Below are 19,279 nucleotides of genomic sequence, written 5' to 3'. Positions count from 1 at the left end.
ACCTCCCGGGGAACTCCATTACAAACCTTCTTCCAGCCTGGAATACACCCATTAACCATTACTTGGTTTCCCATCCTTCAGCCAGTTTTGTATCCATGTTTTGACTGTCCCTTTTGCTACGTGACCTATTACTGTCCTTACAAGTCTGTTGTGTGGCATAGTATAGAATGCCTTTTGGAAGTCCATGGGCACTGCATCAACAGCATTAATTTCAAATCTCTCTGTCATGTTTTCAAAAAAGCTTGCACAAGTTAGATAGACTCAATTTTCCCTTAACAAATCCATGTTGACTCTTCTAAATCAATCTATATTTTGCGACGTGACTACTAAACCTATCCCAAATAACATCATGGGCCGAAGGGCCTGTACTGTGCTGTACTGTTCTAACTGCTTCTAAAAAATTTCCTCACCATTGAGATTCAACTGAGTGATCTATAATTGCTGGCAAATTCTCCAATCCAGGGAAGTTTGAAAGATAACTGCCAATTGCCTTTGCAATTTCCATTCTCACTTCAGTTAAAATCCTTGGATGTTTTTCTTTCAGTCCCAGCACCTTATCAACTTACAGTATCAACATCTCATCCAATACCTCCTCCTGATCAAATTTAAACCCTACCAATCACAGTTTCCTCCTTTGTCGTCATGGGTTGGCAGCATCTGCTTCATAGCTAGACAGATGCAAACTACTCAGCCTTGCCTCTAGGTGTAAGTTCTCTTTTTGGTCTGAAATTAGCCCCAATCCTTCATTTAGCACCTTTTTACTATTATGTATTTATTGAAGACTTTGGGATTTCCTTCTATGTTAGCTCCCAGTCTTTCTTTCATAATCCCTTTGCTTCTCATATTTGCTTTTCCACCTCCCTTCTGAACCTTCTGCACTCAACTTGTTTCTCAACTGTATTCAATAAATACTGTAATCAGCACAATTCTTCTTCTTTAACTTAATTTCCATCTCCTTCGTCATGCAGGGAGCTCTGGATTTGTTTATCCTACCTGTACCTTTAGAGGGAGTATACCCAGCTGCACCCAAACCATCCCCTGTTTGAAAATATAGCAGTGTTCAGCTACTCATTTTAAAGCCGACCTTTGGTTCCAGTCTATTCAGCTCAGCTCTATTCTTGCCCCATTGAAGTCAGCTCTCCACCAGTTGATTATTCTGACTTTGGGTTGACCAATGTCATTTCCTACTACCATCCTAAGCTGTACAATACAATGATCACTGCTCACTAAATGTTGTCCCACTGTCAGTGAGCTCGTTAGTCCACCTTGTTCCAAAGACCTAGTCGAGCAGTGACGCCTTTCCTGTTAGACTGACAGACACTGCTGCAGTAAACTTTTGTAAACGCAATCTAGGAACGCTAGTCTTTCATTGCCCTTTGCACTACCATTATCCCAGTTGATACACGGAAAATTAAAGCCCCCCTGTTATAACTACTCTATGCTGTCTATATCTTTGTGATTTTTTTGCAGATTTTTCTATATTCTTCTTACAAGTTGCTGCTCTATACCTTATACTGAGCAGCAACAATACTCTTGTTATTCTTTACCTACAGCAATGTTCTCCATAACAAAAAAACCAACCTACCTTTTTTGCACTCTTTCCTGCATTGCAGAATTACCATTATTTGTTTCTTGAAATAAATTAGATTTGAGTAATACCTTATTCCAGTCAACATTAATTATATTAATACAGTAGCAACTTACCCTGTTTGAACACTGACTTGAAGCTATTCCTTTTCGGTAAATGTTCAAGGTGGCAAATTAAGCATTTATACAAAATTCTGCTTCTCAGTGCATAGGAGCTGTTTGCATTTTCTGGTAGAGAAGCTGCATACTCACATCAGGATACCATGAGCTCTCTCCAATAGCTTTGTGCTAGAAGAATTCAAAAAAATCCCTTCATCGTCAATCAACGAATGACTACAGGGAAGCCTTGCAGCCTGAACTCCTGTCCTGCCATTCCAGCTCATTCCACGTAGGTCACTGTTCAAAGAAAAGAAACATCAGAGTTTAACAAAAAAAAAACTTTGGATACTAGACACCGAAAATAAAAACAGGAAATACCCAAAAAACACAACAGGTTCATCATCATTTCAAAGGATAAAGGCATGCTAATACTTAAGACTATACAGCCCTCATCAGAATTAGCACAAATCCTGAACACAAATTATAATTATACTCTCCTTCAATCCAAAGACTAAAAATATAATGCACAGCAATATCTATTGTTTCAAGTGTTATTTTTCCTGTAATTAAAGACACATCTGTATTATGCAACAACAAATGTGATTTTATATTACTAGGAATGTAGGACAGGAGGAATAGTTCAATCGGCCCATCGAACTTGCTCTGCCATTTGAACAGATGATGGCTGACCAGCTATTTTAATGTCACTTACCTGAATTATCCTAGTATCCACTGATGGCATTAATTTCCAGAAATCTATTTCTGTCTTGAAATACTCAATGATGATGCTTCTATTAGGAAGTCATTGATTTGAAACTTTAGCTCAGTTTCTCTGTCCACAGATGTTCCGTAATTCCAGCATTCATGGTATTTTCTTTTTATTTTATTAACTCATCTCTTGAATGGAAGACTATGAATGCTCAATTTCAGTGGATGTGACACAAAAACTCAGACTCTGTCAGCCTTGATCCAGCCCAGATTCAGCCCGTACTCACTCAGTAATTAACAGCCTTACACTGCCCTTGGTAACAGTCCCACTGTATTGAAGTCACATTACCCCAGAAAAATGAATTCAATGAATGAAATTAATTTTGTAATAATTCTCTTAGGAACAAACACAATTACTTTCATACAAATTGTGTGCAGAAGTCGGGCCAGCATTATATCATGGTTCACTAATTGTCTTAACTAACTTCATTCAGATGACTCTGCTTTACATTTTTCACTTATAATCAACCAAGCTAGACTCCATCATCATATCTGCCATGCACACATATTTAAATGGAATATTCCAGATTCTTGATTTTAAAAGAATGAGAAACTATTAAAATTTCACCATGGATAACATGAAAGACCTTCAGCAAGTCTGTACATGAAAATTTGAGACAAAAGAACAAAGATAAATTGACAGCAAGAAATACTCAGCAGACCAAGACCTAAGACTTTCAGATACTTCTTAAAGTTTGACTCTAAAGTAACAGGATGGCGGCAGAGTAGGACTCCTGAGCTGGAGCATGCCTGCTCAATCTTTTTTTTTCTCTTTTCTCCCCCCTCTCTTTTTTTGCGTTTTTCTTTTTTCTTTTTCTTTTTACCTCCCATCCTTGGGTGGCATTGACGATGTCAGGGGTAAAAGCCAGCACGGACCCCTGGCCTCAGTATCGTCTCGGATTTTTGGCCTCATCGTGGATTCGACTCCCAGCCTCAAGATGAAGACCAGCAGGGTCTGGCTTGGATGGACTGTTATTCTGAACTCTTATTTCCCTACTTTTCCAATTTATTGCTGGACTTCTTATTTCTTTATTTTTCTAATTCATTTCCCCTGAGAATTTGTATTTAAAAATCTGTATCTAGGTACCTTTGTATCTAAGACGGTGCTGTAAGTGGCGACTGGTAAACATTTATGTACTCATGCGAGTACATATGACAATGAAACTAATTCTAATTGCTACTTAAATTGAGAAACACAGATAAAAGTCAAGATCCCACTGTGTAAAGATAGCTGCGGCTGAAAATAGTAAGAGATCAAAGTTAAATTAAAAAGTTGTGCTCAGGTGATGCCAAGTTCAGGTTTAAAGCCTAAAAATGAAGTTCAAAAATTAAAAAAAAACTGATGGGGGGTGGGGGAAAGGGAAAGGAGTTCCATAGTCTTTCTATTGTGGGAATGTACAAATTAATGGCTCATATGTCAGCATGACAGACATTTCACCTTTCTAAAGCACAATCAGACCTGAAAAGTGAGATTTGAAAACAAATTTGAAAATTGAGGCATTCCTGAGGTGACAAGGATTGGCAAAATCTAGCAACATTATGGAGCCCGAACAAAATCAAAGTCAGTGGACATCAAGGGTAAGATTATCCACTGGCTGGAGTCACACCAAGCAAAAAGGAATCTAGCTGTGTTTTTGGAGGCCAATCATATTAGTTCTAGGACATTGCAACAGGAGTAGGCCATTCAGCCTCTCAAGCCAGTTCCACTGTACAGATCACCATGGCTGATCTGTACACTAACTCCATACTTGGCCCATATCCATCAGTGCCTTTGGGTGAAGGGTGGTAGCGAATGGAAAATATTCAACATGGTGCTCAGTTACGAGTGGAGTACCACAAGGATCTGTTCTGGGTCCTCTTCTATTTGTGATTTTTGTAAATGATTTGGATGAAGGAGTGGAAGGGTGGATTAGTAAGTTCGCGGACGATACGAAGGTGGGTTGAGTTGTGGATAGAGCGGAGGGCTGTTCTAGGTTACAAAGCAACATTGATAGGATGCGGAGCTGGCCTGAGAAGTGGCAGATGGAGTTGAACCCTGAAAAGTGTGAGGTGATTCATTTTGGAAGGACAAATTTGAAAGCAGAATACAGGGTTAATGGAAAGATGCTTGGCAGTGTGGAGGAACAGAGGGATCTTGGGGTTCATGTCCACAGTTCCCTGAAAGCTGCCACCCAGGTGGATAGAGTTGTTAAGAAGGTGTATGGTGTGTTAGCTTTCATTAATAGAGGGATCGAGTTCAAGAGCCGTGAAGTTATGCTCCAGCTATACAAGAGCCTTGTTTGGCCACATCTGGAGTATTGTGTCCAGTTCTGGTCGCTTCATTACAGGAAAGATATGGAAACGTTGGAAAAGGTGCAGAGGAGATTTACCAGGATGTTGCCTGGAATGGAGGGAAGGTCTTATGAGGAATGGTTGAGAGAGGCTTTTCTCTTTCGAACGACGAAGGATGAGAGGTGACTTGATAGAGGTCTACAAAATGATCAGAGGTATAGATAGAGTGGACAGCCAGGGACTTTTTCCTAGGGTGGAGGTAGCTATTACAAGGGGGCATAGTTTTAAAGTGAGTGGAGGTAGATATAGGGGAGACGTCAGAGGTAGGTTCTTTACTCAGAGTGGTAGGGGCGTGGAATGCATTGCCAGAGACGGTAGTGGAGTCGGCCTCATTAGGGGCATTTAAGTGGCTATTAGATAGGCATATGGATGATAGTAAAAGGTAGGGTGGAGGTTAGATAGACCTTAGGTTTAGGGTAAAAGTTCGGCACAACATTGTGGGCCGAAGGGCCTGTACTGTGCTGTACTGTTCTATGTTCTGTGCCTTTGCTTAACAAAAATTTCTCTCTCAGATTTAAACAATTTAAACAATCTTGCATCCACTGCTGATTATGGGAGAGAGTTCCAAATACCTATCATCATTTGTGCACAGTAGTGCTTCCTAATCTCTCGAATGGTCTGGCCATAATTCTCAGATTATGACCCCTAGTTCTGAAATCCCCAAACTAGCGGAAATAGGTTATCTTCATCTACTCCCTATCTTTTCCTGTTAATATCTTGAAGACTTTGATCAGATCTTCCCTTAACTTTCTGAATTTTAAAACAAACAGGCCTCCTCAAATTAACCCAAGTCCAAGTATCATTCCTGTAAACGAATCCCCACCACTGCCTAGCTACTTCAAGGCCAATATATCCTTCCTCAGGTGTACTGCTCACAGTACTTCAAGTGGGGTCTAACAAGGTTTTGTATAACTACAGCATAACTTTTGCATCCTTGTACTCCAGTCCTCTAGATATAAAGACCAACATTCTATTAGCTACCTTGATTATTTTTTGCACCTGTTCGGGACATTTTAAAAATCTATGTACCTGGACCTTAAGTCTCTTCAGACAACACCTCTAGTTCCTCAGAAGGCTAATGAAATTTGACATGTCCACAACGAGTCTTAACAATTTTTATAGATGCACCATAGAAAGCATCCTATCTGGATGCATCACAGCTTGATATGGCAACTGCTCTGCCCAAGACTTCAAGAAACTACAGAGTTGTGAAAGCAGACCAGACCATCACACAAAGACTTTCATCCACTGACTCCCTCTATACTTCCTGCTGCCTCCGGAAAGCAGCCAACATAATTAAAGAGCCCTTGCATCCCATTTATGGTCTCTTCCACCCTCTTCCATCAGGCAGAAGATACAAAAGTTTGAGAACGCATACTAATAAATTCAAGAACAGCTTCTTTGCTGCTTTTATAGGGCTTTTGAATGGACCTCCCATGTTAAAGTTGATCTTTCTCTGCACCTTGTCTGTAGCTGATACACTATATTCTATCAGATAGTAGGAACTGCAGATGCTGGAAAATCTGAGATAACAAGGTGTAGAGCTGGATGAACACGGCATCCTTAGAAGAGACCTACCTACTAACCTCATCCCGCCCCCTTGACCTGTCCGTCCTCCCTGGACTGACCTATCCCCTCCCTACATCCCCACCTACACTCACCTTTACTGGCTCCATCCCCGCCTCTTTGACCTGTCTGTTTCCTCTCCACCTATCTTCTCCTCTATCCATCTTCTATCCGCCTCCTCCTCTCTCCCTATTTATTTCAGAACCCCCTTCCCCTCCCCCATTTCTGATGAAGGGTCTAGGCCCGAAACGTCAGCCTCTCTGCTCCTATGATGCTGCTTGGCCTGCTGTGTTCATCCAGCTCTACACCTTGTTATCTCACTATATTCTGTTCTATATTCTGTTCTATTACCCTGATGTGCTAAGATAAGATATGATTTGCCTGGATAGCATGCAAAACAATACTTTTCACTGCATCCCAGTACATGTGACAATAATAAATCAAATCAAACATCCACTGCATTTAACTTCATACCATTTAGAAAGTACCCTGACAGCACAGTAGGAATTCCTCAGGATAGTGTCCTAAAACCAACCATCTTTCTCTGCTTCATCAATAATCATCCCTTAATGATAAGGTCAGGGTGGAAGGGACAGGATATTTTCTGATGATTACAGTGTTCAGTTCTACTCACAACACCTCAGATACTGAAACAGCCCACAGTCACATGCAGCAAGACCTGGACAACATCAGGCTTGGGCTAATATGTGGCAGCTAACATTCACAACAAACCAACAAGCAATGACCATCTCCAACAAGAATCAAATCATCTCACTGTGACATTCAGCAATATTAACATCACTGAAACCCCCATGCTAATATCTTGGGCATTCCATTAGCCAGAAACATAACTGGAATAGCCATATAAATACTGCAGTCACAAGAATAGGTCAGAGGTTGAGAATTCTGTGGAAACAACTCAGCTTGACTTAGAAGTGGTGGACAAGCAATGCAATGGATTACTCTCCACTTGCTTAGACGAGTGTGACTCCAACAGGTTCGACACAGTCCAGGACAAAGCAGCCCCTTTGATTGGCACCTGATCTATCATCTTACACATGCATTCATTCCTTCTACCATATGCAAAATGCATTGCAGTTGCTCACTAAGGCTCCTTCAAAAACACCAAACTTGCAGCCTCCACCGGATAAGGACAGTAGCTGCATGCGAACACCACCTCCAAGTTTGCCTCAAATTCACATAACATCTTGACTTGGCAGGGATGAGAGGGAGGGTTGGCTACTAGTTTCAAATTCTCCCCAAACCTGGCCTCATCCCATGACCAACCCTCCCTCTCATCCCCACCTCCTTGACCTGAAACAACCTGTCCATCTTCTCTCCCACCTATCCGCTCCTCCCACCTCACTGACCAATCCCCATCACTGTCTACTTGCACTCACCTATCACCATCCCACCTACCTTCCCCAGCCCCACCCCTCCTCTCTCTCTTTATTTCTGAGCTCCTTTCCCCCTCCCCATTTCTGAAGAAGGGTCCCGACCCGAAACGTCAACTTTCCTGCTCCTCTGATGTTGCCTGGCCTGCTGTGTTCCTCCAACTCCACACTGTTATATCTGAGATGCAAAGGGATTGGACTTGTTAGAAGGATTAGACTTTCTTGTGAGAATGTGATGGTTAGGGGAAGGAATCTAGAAGATTTTAAATGACAGAAGGTGAAGAAGAATCACAAATGTTACAAAGACCCTAGATGAGGTGACAAACAGCCAAAATTGTGTGCTGACAACAGGCTGAAACGGGTCTACTAGGGGAGTCTGCTCGTGAATCTTGGGAGGGAGATAAACCGGACTGCACTGAGGTGGGTGCTTGGGGTTGGAGGCTATGGAGTTCTGATTTTAAGAGGAGCTGAGATCAGTGAAAGTTCTGAAAACAGTGGTTGGATGTTTAGTAGCAGCGTCATGGTTGGAGGATTTAGGAGATCAGATGAGAGAGTTGATATTTAATCTGTGTATGGTAGTGATCAATTTGCTCAAAATATACAGTGTTACTCTTGTTAGCATTTTTCATTAAAATGCTGGAATTCAGTTTGTGGATATGAAGTGCTACAAGTTCAGTAGGAGGACATTACAATGTGTGAAGGGAGCAGAGATCTCAAAGTGGCTAAATTCAAGCCAACAGTTTTCCAATGAAAGAATCGAGACAGTAGAAGGCCTGAGAGAGGACGTGGGTGAAACAAACTTCTGAATATGAACAGACAAGAAAAGATGCTTGGTAAATCAAGAGACTGCAAGGCAATGACAATGAATGAAGAGCTCAGCTCTTAGGCTCTCAAAGTCCTCAATGTCATGCTAAGCTTGAAATTCTTTGAGTTGAAGAGTGAGTGGATGAAGCTGAGAATTTTACTCAAGACATATTACTATGGCTGAGTTATATTTAGTGAAATTAAATGTACACTAATAAACATTAACCAGACATTGACTTAAAGGCAATAAAGTTCATGCTATTCATGTCTTTTTGCTCTGGAATACTTCAAATTTGATGATGACTCATATCAAAAACAGGCTCCCAATGGCTGCCTACAAGAAATGCACGTATAGCCACAATGTGCCTGAGCATAATATATGCCTTAAATGGCTAAGTTGATTAAAATAGTGAGCCTTACACACCAGGGGGTCACAAGTTCAGCCTGCGCCTATTTAGTGATCCCACCGGAGACAGCAGTAGGGATGGAATATAACTGGCCCAAGTGCCTCTGGATTTGGAAACAGAGAAAAGGAAAATCAAATGTTCTACCTCCTCCTTGCTATTCAGTGACTTATGAAAGTGCATTATATCTGTTTTTTTTAATTGATTTTTACTGGATTTCAGAAGATACATTTTACCCGGGTTGAAAAGCACAAAAGATGACTGAACAGCATAGAATGCCAGAAGAGAGCTTGTAGTTCATTCCTTATTTAATCATAGGATATAGGCATCATTGGCGGAGTCAGGTATTTATTGCCCATCCCTAACTGACCTGAAGAAAGTTACAGCAGGCTTTGAACCACTGCAGTCCTTGGTATGTAGACACACCCAGAAATGCTGTTATGTAGTGAGTTCCAAGATTTTGACCCAGAGACAGTTAATGAACAGAAATAGGAACTGAGGATAGTGTGTGACAGGAGAACTTGCAGGTAGTGGTGTTCCCTTGCTCGGAACCAGTACGTCACAGCATTCACGAATATGCAACAGCTGAGGACAAAGAAATTCGATTCAAACCTTAACCAATCTCTCTCAGGGGTCCCTGCAGTGGACAAACTAATCGTCCTCGGTGACTTCAACGCCAGAGTTGGCAAAAATGCAGCATTGAGGCAATGTAATCAGCAAAGAGGGAGTTGTGAAGCAAAACTCCAGTGGCACCCTTCTCCTGAGGAAATGCTGTGAACACAACCTCGTCATCACTAACACACTGTTCCGCCAAAGGGACAAATACAAGACAACATGGTGCTGCACTCCAAACACTGGCACCTCCTTGACAATGTCATCACCAGATCGAGGGATTGGGAAGATGTTAAAATCACACGCTACAACAGAAGCCAGCGACTGCTGGACGGACCATTGCCTGATCTGAGCCAGGATCAACATAAGTATAGCCCTGCCGCAAAAAGTTCAATATTGAGGCACCTGAAGACTCAAAAAATAATCTCATACAACCAACGCCTCTCCACAAACCTAGCAATGCTCAGCAACAGAGTCGTGGGATCCCAACAGTCTCTCGTCTGCCCTTAAGACCGCCATTGATGCCTGCAAAAACTCAGTCGGCCACTCAACCAGGAAACACCAAGACTGGTTTCATGAGAATGATGAGGAGACCCAGGAACTATTAATCCAGAAGCGCGTGGCATTTCTGAATCTAAAACAACAACTGCACTTGGAAGAGAAAAGGTAGGCCCACAGGTGACTGAAGGTAGAGATACAAGAATAAACCTGTGACATAAGTAACAGGTGGTAGGTGGTAAAAGGGCTGGAGGGCTAATGCATGGCCGACAACCATGACACGCACGGTTTCTTGTGCTGTCAAGACCACATACGAACCAAACACCTAGTGCCCCACACCACTGCTGGCCAAGGACGGAATGACCCCTATCAAAGATAAAAAATATCATCAAAAAACACTGGGGGGAATCCCTTCAGAGACCTCCTCAAACAGGCCTCTGTCATTGATCCAAGGGTTCTTGAACACATCCTACAGCATGCTACACGTCATGAGTTCAGCAACACCCCAGCCTTGCACAAAGTAGAGAAGGCCGTCCACCAGATTAAAAAAAACAAGGCTGCTAGAGCAGATGGTATCCCACTGAAGCACTGAAGTGCAGAAGCAAAGAGCTCCTACAGCAACTGTGTACCCTTGTCATCTTATCTGGAAGGAGGAGTGCATCCCCGGAGAGCTCCAGGACACCACAGTCATGAGTATTTTCGAAAAAGGGAACTGATCAGTCTGTGGTAACTACAGGGGAGTCATCGCCAGGGTCCGCTGCAACCATCTCCTCCCTGGGATTGAGGAAATCCTCCGAGAGTCACAGTGTGGCATTTGACCATAGAGAGGCACAAAGGACACAACTGTTACCACGTGACAGCTGCAGGAGAAATGCAGAGAAAATAACCTATCCCTATACATGGCTTTCTTCGACCTAACAAAGGCCTTTGACATCATCAATCGGGAAGTACTATGGAACATTCTTTTCCGCTTTGGTTGCACCATGAAGTTTGTCATCATCCTTTGCCTGCTCCATGACAACACAGAAGTTGTGGTAACGAGAAATGGCTCCACCACCGACCCATTCCCTGTTTGGGCTGGTGTGAAGAATCATCGCCCCAACACTGTTTTCAATCTACCTCATTGCAGTGCTTTATTTCACCACAGACAAGCTCCCTGCTCGAGTGGAGCTAACTTAGAGAACCTGTGGGAAATTATTCAAACTCCAATGCCTTCAAGCCAAAAGCAAAGATACCTCAATCAGTGTTATTGAGTTGCAGTATGCAGGTGATGCTTGTGTGTGCACAAACATTGAGGATGTACTCCAGACCATATTCAGTACCTGTATAGAGGCACAGGAGAACATGGGTCTCACCCCAAACATTCACAAGACAAAGAACATAGAAGAACTTAGAACAGTACAGGACAGTACAGGCCCTTCGGCCCATGATATTGTGCCAACCTATCATCCCACTAAGATCAAACTACCCTGCATATCCTACAATTTACTTTACTCCATGTGCCTATCCAAGAGCCGCTTAAAAGTCTCTAAAGTATCTGACTCCACTATCACTGCCAGCAGCACATTTCACACGCCCACCACTCTCTTGACATCTCCCTGTACCTTCCTCCAATCATCTTAAAATTGTGCCTCCTCATAATAGTCATTTCCACCCCGGGAAAAAGTCTCTGACTATCCACTCTATCTATGCCTCTCATCATCTTGTACACCTCCATCAAGTCACCTCTCATCCTTCTTCGCTCCAATGAAAAAAGCCCGAGCTCCCTCAACCTTTCCTCATAAGACCTGCCCTCCAGTCCAGGCAGCATCCTGGTAAATCTCCTGCACCCTCTCTAAAGCTTCCACATCTTTCCTATAATGAGGTGACCAGAACTGAACACAATATTCCAAGTGTGGTCTAACCAGACTTTTATAGAGCTGCAGCATAACCGCGCAGCTCTGGTTGCCATGGTGTAATGGTGAGCGTGCTGGTTTCTGAACTCTGTGATCTGAGTTCAAATCTAAGTGTAGCCTTCTTCCGGGTGAAGGCAGTGACGATCCTTGGAAAGTCTCGTTAGGGCAGCACAGTGGCTCAGTGGTTAGCACTGCTGCCTCACAGCGCCAGGGACCCGGGTTCAATTCCACCCTCAGGCGACTGTCTGTGTGGAGTTTGCACATTCTCCCCGTGTCTGCGTGGGTTTCCTCCGGGTGCTCTGGTTTCCTCCCACAGTCCAAAGATGTGCAGGTTAGGCGGATTGGCTAAGCTAAATTGCCCATAGTGTTCAGGGGTCTGTAGATTAGGTGGGTTATAGGGGGATGGGTCTGGGTGGGATGCTCCAAGGGTCAGTGTGGACTTGTTGGGCTGAAGGGCCTGTTTCCACACTGAAGGGATTCTATGATTCTTAAACTCAATTCCCCTGCCAATGAAAGCCAATACACCACATGCCTCCTTTACAACCCTATCAACTTGGGTAGCAACTTTGAGGGATCTATGGACTTGGACCCCAAGATCCCTCTGTTCCTCCACACTGCCGAGAATCCTGCCATTAACCTTGTATTCTGCATTCAAATGTGACCTTCCAAAATGAATCACTTCACACTTTTCTGGGTTGAATTCCATCTGCCACTTCTTTGCCCAGTTCTGCATCCTGTCAATGTTCTGTTGCAACCTACACCAGCCCTCCACGCTGTCCACAACTCCACCAACCTTCGTGTCATCGGCAAACTTACTAACCCACCCTTCCACTTCCTCATCCAAGACATTTACAAAGATCACAAAGAGTAGAGGTCCCAGAGAGTCACCGAGCTCCAGGCTGAATACCTTCTATCGAGTACCACACTCTGTCTTCTATGGGACAGCCAGTTTTGTATCCAGACAGCCAAATTTCCCTGAATCCCACGATCCTTGCTTTCTGAATGAGCCTACCATGTGGAACCTTATCAAATGCCTTGCTGAAACCCATATACACTACATCCACCTCTCTGCCTTCATCGATGTGTTTTGTCACATCCTCTAAGAATTCAATAAGGCTTGTGAGGCATGACCTGCCCCTCACAAAGCCATGCTGACTATTTCTAATCAAACTGTGCTTTTCCAAATAATCATAAATACTATTTCTCAGAATCCTCTCCAATAATTTGCCCACCACAGAAGAAAGACTGACCAGTCCTAAATTTTCAGGATTATCCCTATTCCCTTTCTTGAACAAGGGAATGACATCTGCCACCCTCCAATCTTCTGGGACTACTCCAGTGGACAGTGAGGATGCAAAGATCATTGCCAAAGGGGCAGCAATCTCTTCCCTCGCCTCCCGTAGTAACCTTGGCTATATCCCGTCTGGCCCTATCCTCACGTTTTTCAAATTTTCTAGCACATCCTCCTTCCTAACATCAACCTGTTTGAACAAATCTGCCTGTTTCATGCTGTCCTCACAAACGTCAAGGTTCCTCTCGCTGGTGAATATTGAAGCAAATTATTCATTAAGGGCTTCCCCTACCTCCTCTGACTCCGTGCACAAGTTCTCTCCACTATCCCTGATTGGCCCTACCCTCACTCTGGCCATCCTCTTGTTCCTCACATAAGCATAGAACACCTTTTGGATTTTCTTGATCCTACCCTCCAAGGTTCTCTCATACTCCCTTCTAGCTCTCCTAAGTCCATTCTTCAGTTCCTTCCTGGCTACCTTGTAGATCTCAAGAGCCCTGTCCGATCCTTGCTTCCTCAACCTTAAGTCAGCTTCCTTCTTCCTCTTGACTAGGTGTTCCACATGTCTTGTCATCCAAGGTTCCTTCACCTTACCATCCTTTCCTTGCCTCAGTGGGACAAACTATCCAGTACTTGTAGCAACTGCTCCTTAAACAACCTCCAAATTTCTGTTGTGCATTTCCCTGAGAACATCTGATCCCAGTTTATCCTCCGCAGTTCTTGCCTAATAGCATTGTAATTCCTCCTCCGCCAATTAAATACTTTCCCATACCGTCTGCTCCTTTACCTCTCCATGACTATAGTAAAGATCAGGGAGTTATGATCACTATCACCGAATTGTTCTCCCACCGAGATATCTGACACCTGGCCTGGTTCATTGCCAAGCACCAAATCCAATATGGCCTCCCCTCTCGTCAGCCTATCTACATATTGAGTCAGAAATCCTTCCGGACACACCTGACAAAATCTGCTCCATCCAAACTATTTGCATTTAGGAGGTTCCAGTCTATATTAGGGAAGCTGAAGTCACCCATGACAACAAAGGCCCTTCATCAACCTGTCCTGGCATCGTGGAACAAACCCCTGATCCTCAAGGTCCATGGGGAGGCCTTAAAGAACGTTAACCACTTCTAATACCTCAGGAGCGTCCTATCGGCCACAGCAGCAAATGATTAAGAGATCCAGCATCGCTTCCAGTGTGCTAGCGCAGCCTTCAGCTGCCTAGGGAAAAAAGTGTTCAAGAACAACAACATTAGTCTGACACCAAGATCATGGTTTACAGAGCTGTGGTGGTTACCATTCTCCTATATGGCTCTGAGACGAGGACTCACTTCAAGACACTATAGTATCACCAACGCTGCCTGCGCAAGATCCCACAAATCCGCTGGGAAAAAAGACACACCAACACCACCATCTTCCACCAGGATCTTGGTGTCTTCGCCAAGACACACCAACTTCATCGGCATCGAGGCACTGACCACCTTTGATCAGCTACGATGGGCTGGGCACATCATTTGTAGGACCAACAAGAGACTCCCCAAGCAGGTGCTCTGCTCCCAACTTCAAAATGGCATGCGAACCCCAGGTGAACAGAGGAAGTGATACCCTCAAGGCTTCAATGGCAAAGTGCGACATTTCCATAGACACCCAGAAATCACTGGCCCAAGGGTGTCCAAAGTGAAAGAGGAGCTCCTGGAAAGACATGAGCACCTCGAGACTTGCCATCGGGAAAAAATTGGAAGACAGGCACAAACAGCAAAAGGAGTGCACTGCCACACCAACACCGCAAACACCCCTTCCCATAACCACCACTCACTTTGAAAATTCTGATGGATGAAAAGTCATTGAGGACCCAGCTGGAAATATTGGGCCTAGGACACTATCCTGAGGAACTTGTCAGAAGTCTCATGACACCAGGATATAGCCCAACAGATTTATTTGAAACCACAAACTTTCGATGTGCTGCTCCTTTGTCAGGTGAAGTGGAAGGAAGTGCAAAGGCACAGAATATATAGGTGGAGAGATAATGGCAAGATAATTCCAGGTAATTAAGAGTATCAACAGATAAGTACAAATAGTGTGAGTAGACTATCAACAGGCTGAAATCCAAGTCTTTGCAGGTGATCAAAAGTGTCAACAGCTGACTAACAAGTGAAGGGATGACCTATGAGGAACTGATGCAGCAATGTCTTGAGGTTGTGATGGATGACCTCTGACAACACAATCATCTTCTTTTGTGTTACTATTACTCCAATCAATACAGAGTTGCCTCCAAATCCAATTGACTCCAGTTTTTCCAGTGCTCCTTGATGCAATGCACAGTCACTCTCACCTAACCTCAGAATCTAAGTTGGTATATAAAAGCAGTTTGAGAGAATTCGGGTGAAAACAGCGTCAGAGTTGGTTGATGTCTCCCACAGTCATAAAGACAACTAACACTCTACGTAGGGTCACACAGAATGACTACTGTGATTCCAAAGTCCACGACAAGCCAGACACTGCTGGACAAGGTTTGGGTAAATATGTGAAGGGGGAGTGTCCTGCATTTATAATGGAATAAAAAGAACAAGCATTCTAAGCAGTGGACTGAAGATTGTGGGTTTCGAAAGAGATTATTATTAAAAACTAATATGCTGTTAAATGACGTAGACTGTGTAAACACTGATGATAGGGTAGCCAGAAAATCTGAAGTTGAGCCAAATCAATGGCCTTGTTTGGCTCTCAAAGTCAAAACTTAACTAGAGCCAACTAAAAATTTTAGACGATATTAAAAAAGTGCATTAAAAACCTCAAGAGAAAACTGCGTACTTTTTTTTAAAATGTAGAATTGCAGATACAACTGCTGTGTATACATGATCTGGTTAGAAATAACAACACAAAATTTCTAACAATTAAAATACAACAACTTTTGAGGAAACTTGGGCTTTCATGGTTCTTTCCCACCTTTAGCTTGGAAACCATGTCTAAGGATTTACTGGAGCCATGACTCAATTCAGCAGCTCACAAATACATTCCTGTAAACCATTCAAGTACATCTATTAAGTGTTAATTGCAGTAGATTGTACACCAAACCAAACAGAATGAGACAAAGATTGATATTAATAATTTACATTAACTTTAAAAACTGATCAAATCCCATGAACTAGCAGATTATTTATTGTTAGAATTACATGTGCCACTAATCTATAGATTCTTCATTTATCTCAAATACTCTACTATTTCGGCTCCACTTCTACAGCATTAAGAAACTGCAAACCGATTGCTATGTTAAAGCATCTTCCTAAATTTTAATCTTGCTCCAGAAAATGTAGGCTTAGCTGGGGAATGGTGCTAAGACACTGGGTTTTCCTGGTACCTTTTACAGATAGCCTACGTCTGCTTATGAGTTGCAAAGCAGTGAAGATTGACAGATTATCTGACTACTGGAGACCAACAATGCCAAAGTAATCCTGTGCACAGCTGAGTTCTACACTTCCCATTATCAGTAATGGGATAGCAACTAGGCATGGTAATATCTGACTGATTTCTTTACTGTTCACTCTATTTCTAGGTACAGGAAAGGAAGGAGGCAGGATTGAGATGGATGAAAGATGACGGTTGCCAAATCTAATTCTCTAAACAAATGGATGTAAATCTGGTGCTAAGGGAATAGTACCCACCATATTGTAAAAGGGCATGTAACAGAATTCAAACTTCAGATGATTCGGTCTTAGTGTGATGATTTAATTAGTCACACGCAGTATCCTAAAAACTACCAAGTGAAGAATGTTAATGCTGGTCACTGTCAGGAAGTAGTATTCCCAGATCAGTAAAAGTTACATGTCGGAACTGTTCACATTTCACATCAGACTTTTACAACCAGCCAAAATAGGACAGATTTTAATCTGGATAACAGGGCTGAGGGGCCAGCATCCAACCCATCATCAATAACTCATTTTGGGGGCAAAATTATTCTGATTCTGTTACTTCTTTCCCCTGATACTACCTTGATACAGTTTTATCATTTAAACCAATCTTATGATTAGCATTCTTAGTTTAGCACTCTCATTAGTTTATTTTCATGAAGTTGAAACATCATATTTTAAAATTCTGCACACCAGGAAGACACTTTCTCAGGATATAGCCGCAGTTTTCTAAATTATGTTCTAACATTTAGCATCAGTAACTCACATGAAAAAGTGTTTGAAGCAACAAGCATCTAAAAACAACTTGCACTTCTTATCATTAAAAATATCACATCATATTTAAGAAAATAAAAGTCAAGTACTTACCATGGTGATTTTTCATTGATGGTGTTTGTCCCTTGCAAGTTAGATAACGGCATCCTGGGGCTTTTCCTCATAATACCTATCACAGCAAAACAAGTGCTAAAATGGTAACTGATCAAAGAGAAACTAGCAGCAGAAGTGAATCATGCATGCGTTGCACCATGCTGCAGACAGTTTAGCAGGGACAACCTGAAGTATTCCTACAGAACCTCTGCAGGTGCCATGTAGAATCACTCCACACAAGGCAATGGCTATGACCACAACAGGGTGGAATAAGTGACGTTGTCAAAAACGGAAAGCCAAAAAGAGATATCAAATCAAATCCTCATACTTGTAAAAAAATCATTAGGATTTACTGAATAATAAACCAGTCTATTACAAGAATTATTCCTCTTAAGAGTTAATCACAGCCAGTACCTTTCTATAATTAATACATAACCTATAGAATGCACAGGCCAAAGGCTGGAAGCTGAACAAGCATTACAAATATATTAGGGGAAAAAAATCAATGTGGTTATAAGACCAGAAGCAAAGGGAGCAACAAAAATATTTAGGGTGCATCATATATTTGCCATTTATCAACTGTACTCAGAAAATTAAGGCTCTGAGTGAACACAAGGAGACTTATTTATTTATATTTTCTGTCCATTTCACCTCAAATTCAAGGTTCTCACAGGGTCTCCCCCAAATTCAACTTGGCATAGCTAGCATAAAGGATAATTCTCAAAGGATTGGGTGCTATGCATCAATTGTGTTAAATTTGAACTGTTAATGAATGCAATTAACCATCAAAACAATTTTATCAACACAAATAGCTCACTGTACTTGGTCAAGAATTCTGGCTACCAATTTAACAAAACCTTTCATCATATGATCCTTAGTTAACATATTGAAATTTTGTGTTTGAAGTGGAAATGTTCTAGAATCCATTTACCATCAAATATTCAAGGCAGCTGAACATGGCTACCTATCTTACTTATTCAAACTTACGCTCTCTGGACAAACTTCAAAAGAAACTGGCTTACAATTAATGGGAAAAGAGGTATCAAATCAGAGGCAATCTCTTCCTACTAACGAACATATGGCCACCCCTGCCCACAATGAACACATCTATCCTTTCCCAATAATCAACACACACCCATCTTGTCCCAGTAGTAAGGAAAAAAATCGATCATTTGCCCTGAAGTATAGCTTGACCATCACAGTTTGTGGACAGTGGTACCATTTCAGCTGGGAAATTCATTTTAATTTTATGAAACCCTGGATCTATACAAATGGAATGTATTTGGAGTTATCAAGACAGACAATATACGGCTTCAAAACTCAACAGTACCTATGCAATTAAAGATAGTAGGAACTGCAGATGCTGGAGAATCCGAGACAACAAGGTGCAGGGCTGGATGAACACAGCAGGCCAAGCAGCATCATAGGAGCAGAGAGGCTGACGTTTCGGGCCGAGACCCTTCATCAGAAAAGGGGGAGGGGAAGGGGGTTTTGAAATAAATAGGGAGAGAGTGGGAGGCGGATAGAAGAGGGATAGAGGAGAGGATAGGTGGAGAGGAAACAAACAGGTCGAAGAGGCGGGGATGGAGCCAGTAAAGGTGAGTGTAGGTAGGGAGTTAGGAAGGGGATAGGTCAGTCCAGGGAGGACGGACAGGTCAAGGGGGCGGGATGAGGTTGGTCGGTAGGAGATGGAGGTGCGGCTTGAGGTGGGAGGAGGGGATAGGTGGGAGGAAGAACAGGTTAGGGAGGCAGGGACGAG

At 42.6% G+C, this 19,279-nt stretch overlaps 1 protein-coding gene across 6 annotated transcripts in view; it reads right to left on the bottom strand.

Annotated features, from left to right (window-relative positions):
• The window catches only part of myo9aa (myosin IXAa), a 308,137-nt gene that overhangs the window by 99,312 nt on the left and 189,546 nt on the right, over positions 1 to 19,279 (bottom strand). For all 6 annotated transcript variants that reach the window (XM_048617105.1, XM_048617106.1, XM_048617109.1 and 3 more), the window contains 2 exons: positions 17,521 to 17,596; positions 1,840 to 1,983 (listed from right to left, as the gene is read on the bottom strand). In XM_048617105.1, the coding sequence (XP_048473062.1) occupies positions 1,840 to 1,983; positions 17,521 to 17,596 (220 nt within the window). The remainder of the gene's footprint in view (positions 1 to 1,839; positions 1,984 to 17,520; positions 17,597 to 19,279) is intronic.

The sequence above is a fragment of the Rhincodon typus genome, chromosome 36 (assembly GCF_021869965.1).
Source record: "Rhincodon typus isolate 14 chromosome 36, sRhiTyp1.1, whole genome shotgun sequence".
Classification (NCBI taxonomy): Eukaryota; Metazoa; Chordata; class Chondrichthyes; order Orectolobiformes; family Rhincodontidae; genus Rhincodon; species Rhincodon typus.
Note: the sequence above shows the minus strand (reverse complement) of the source record. Positions and strands in the feature narration are given on the sequence as shown.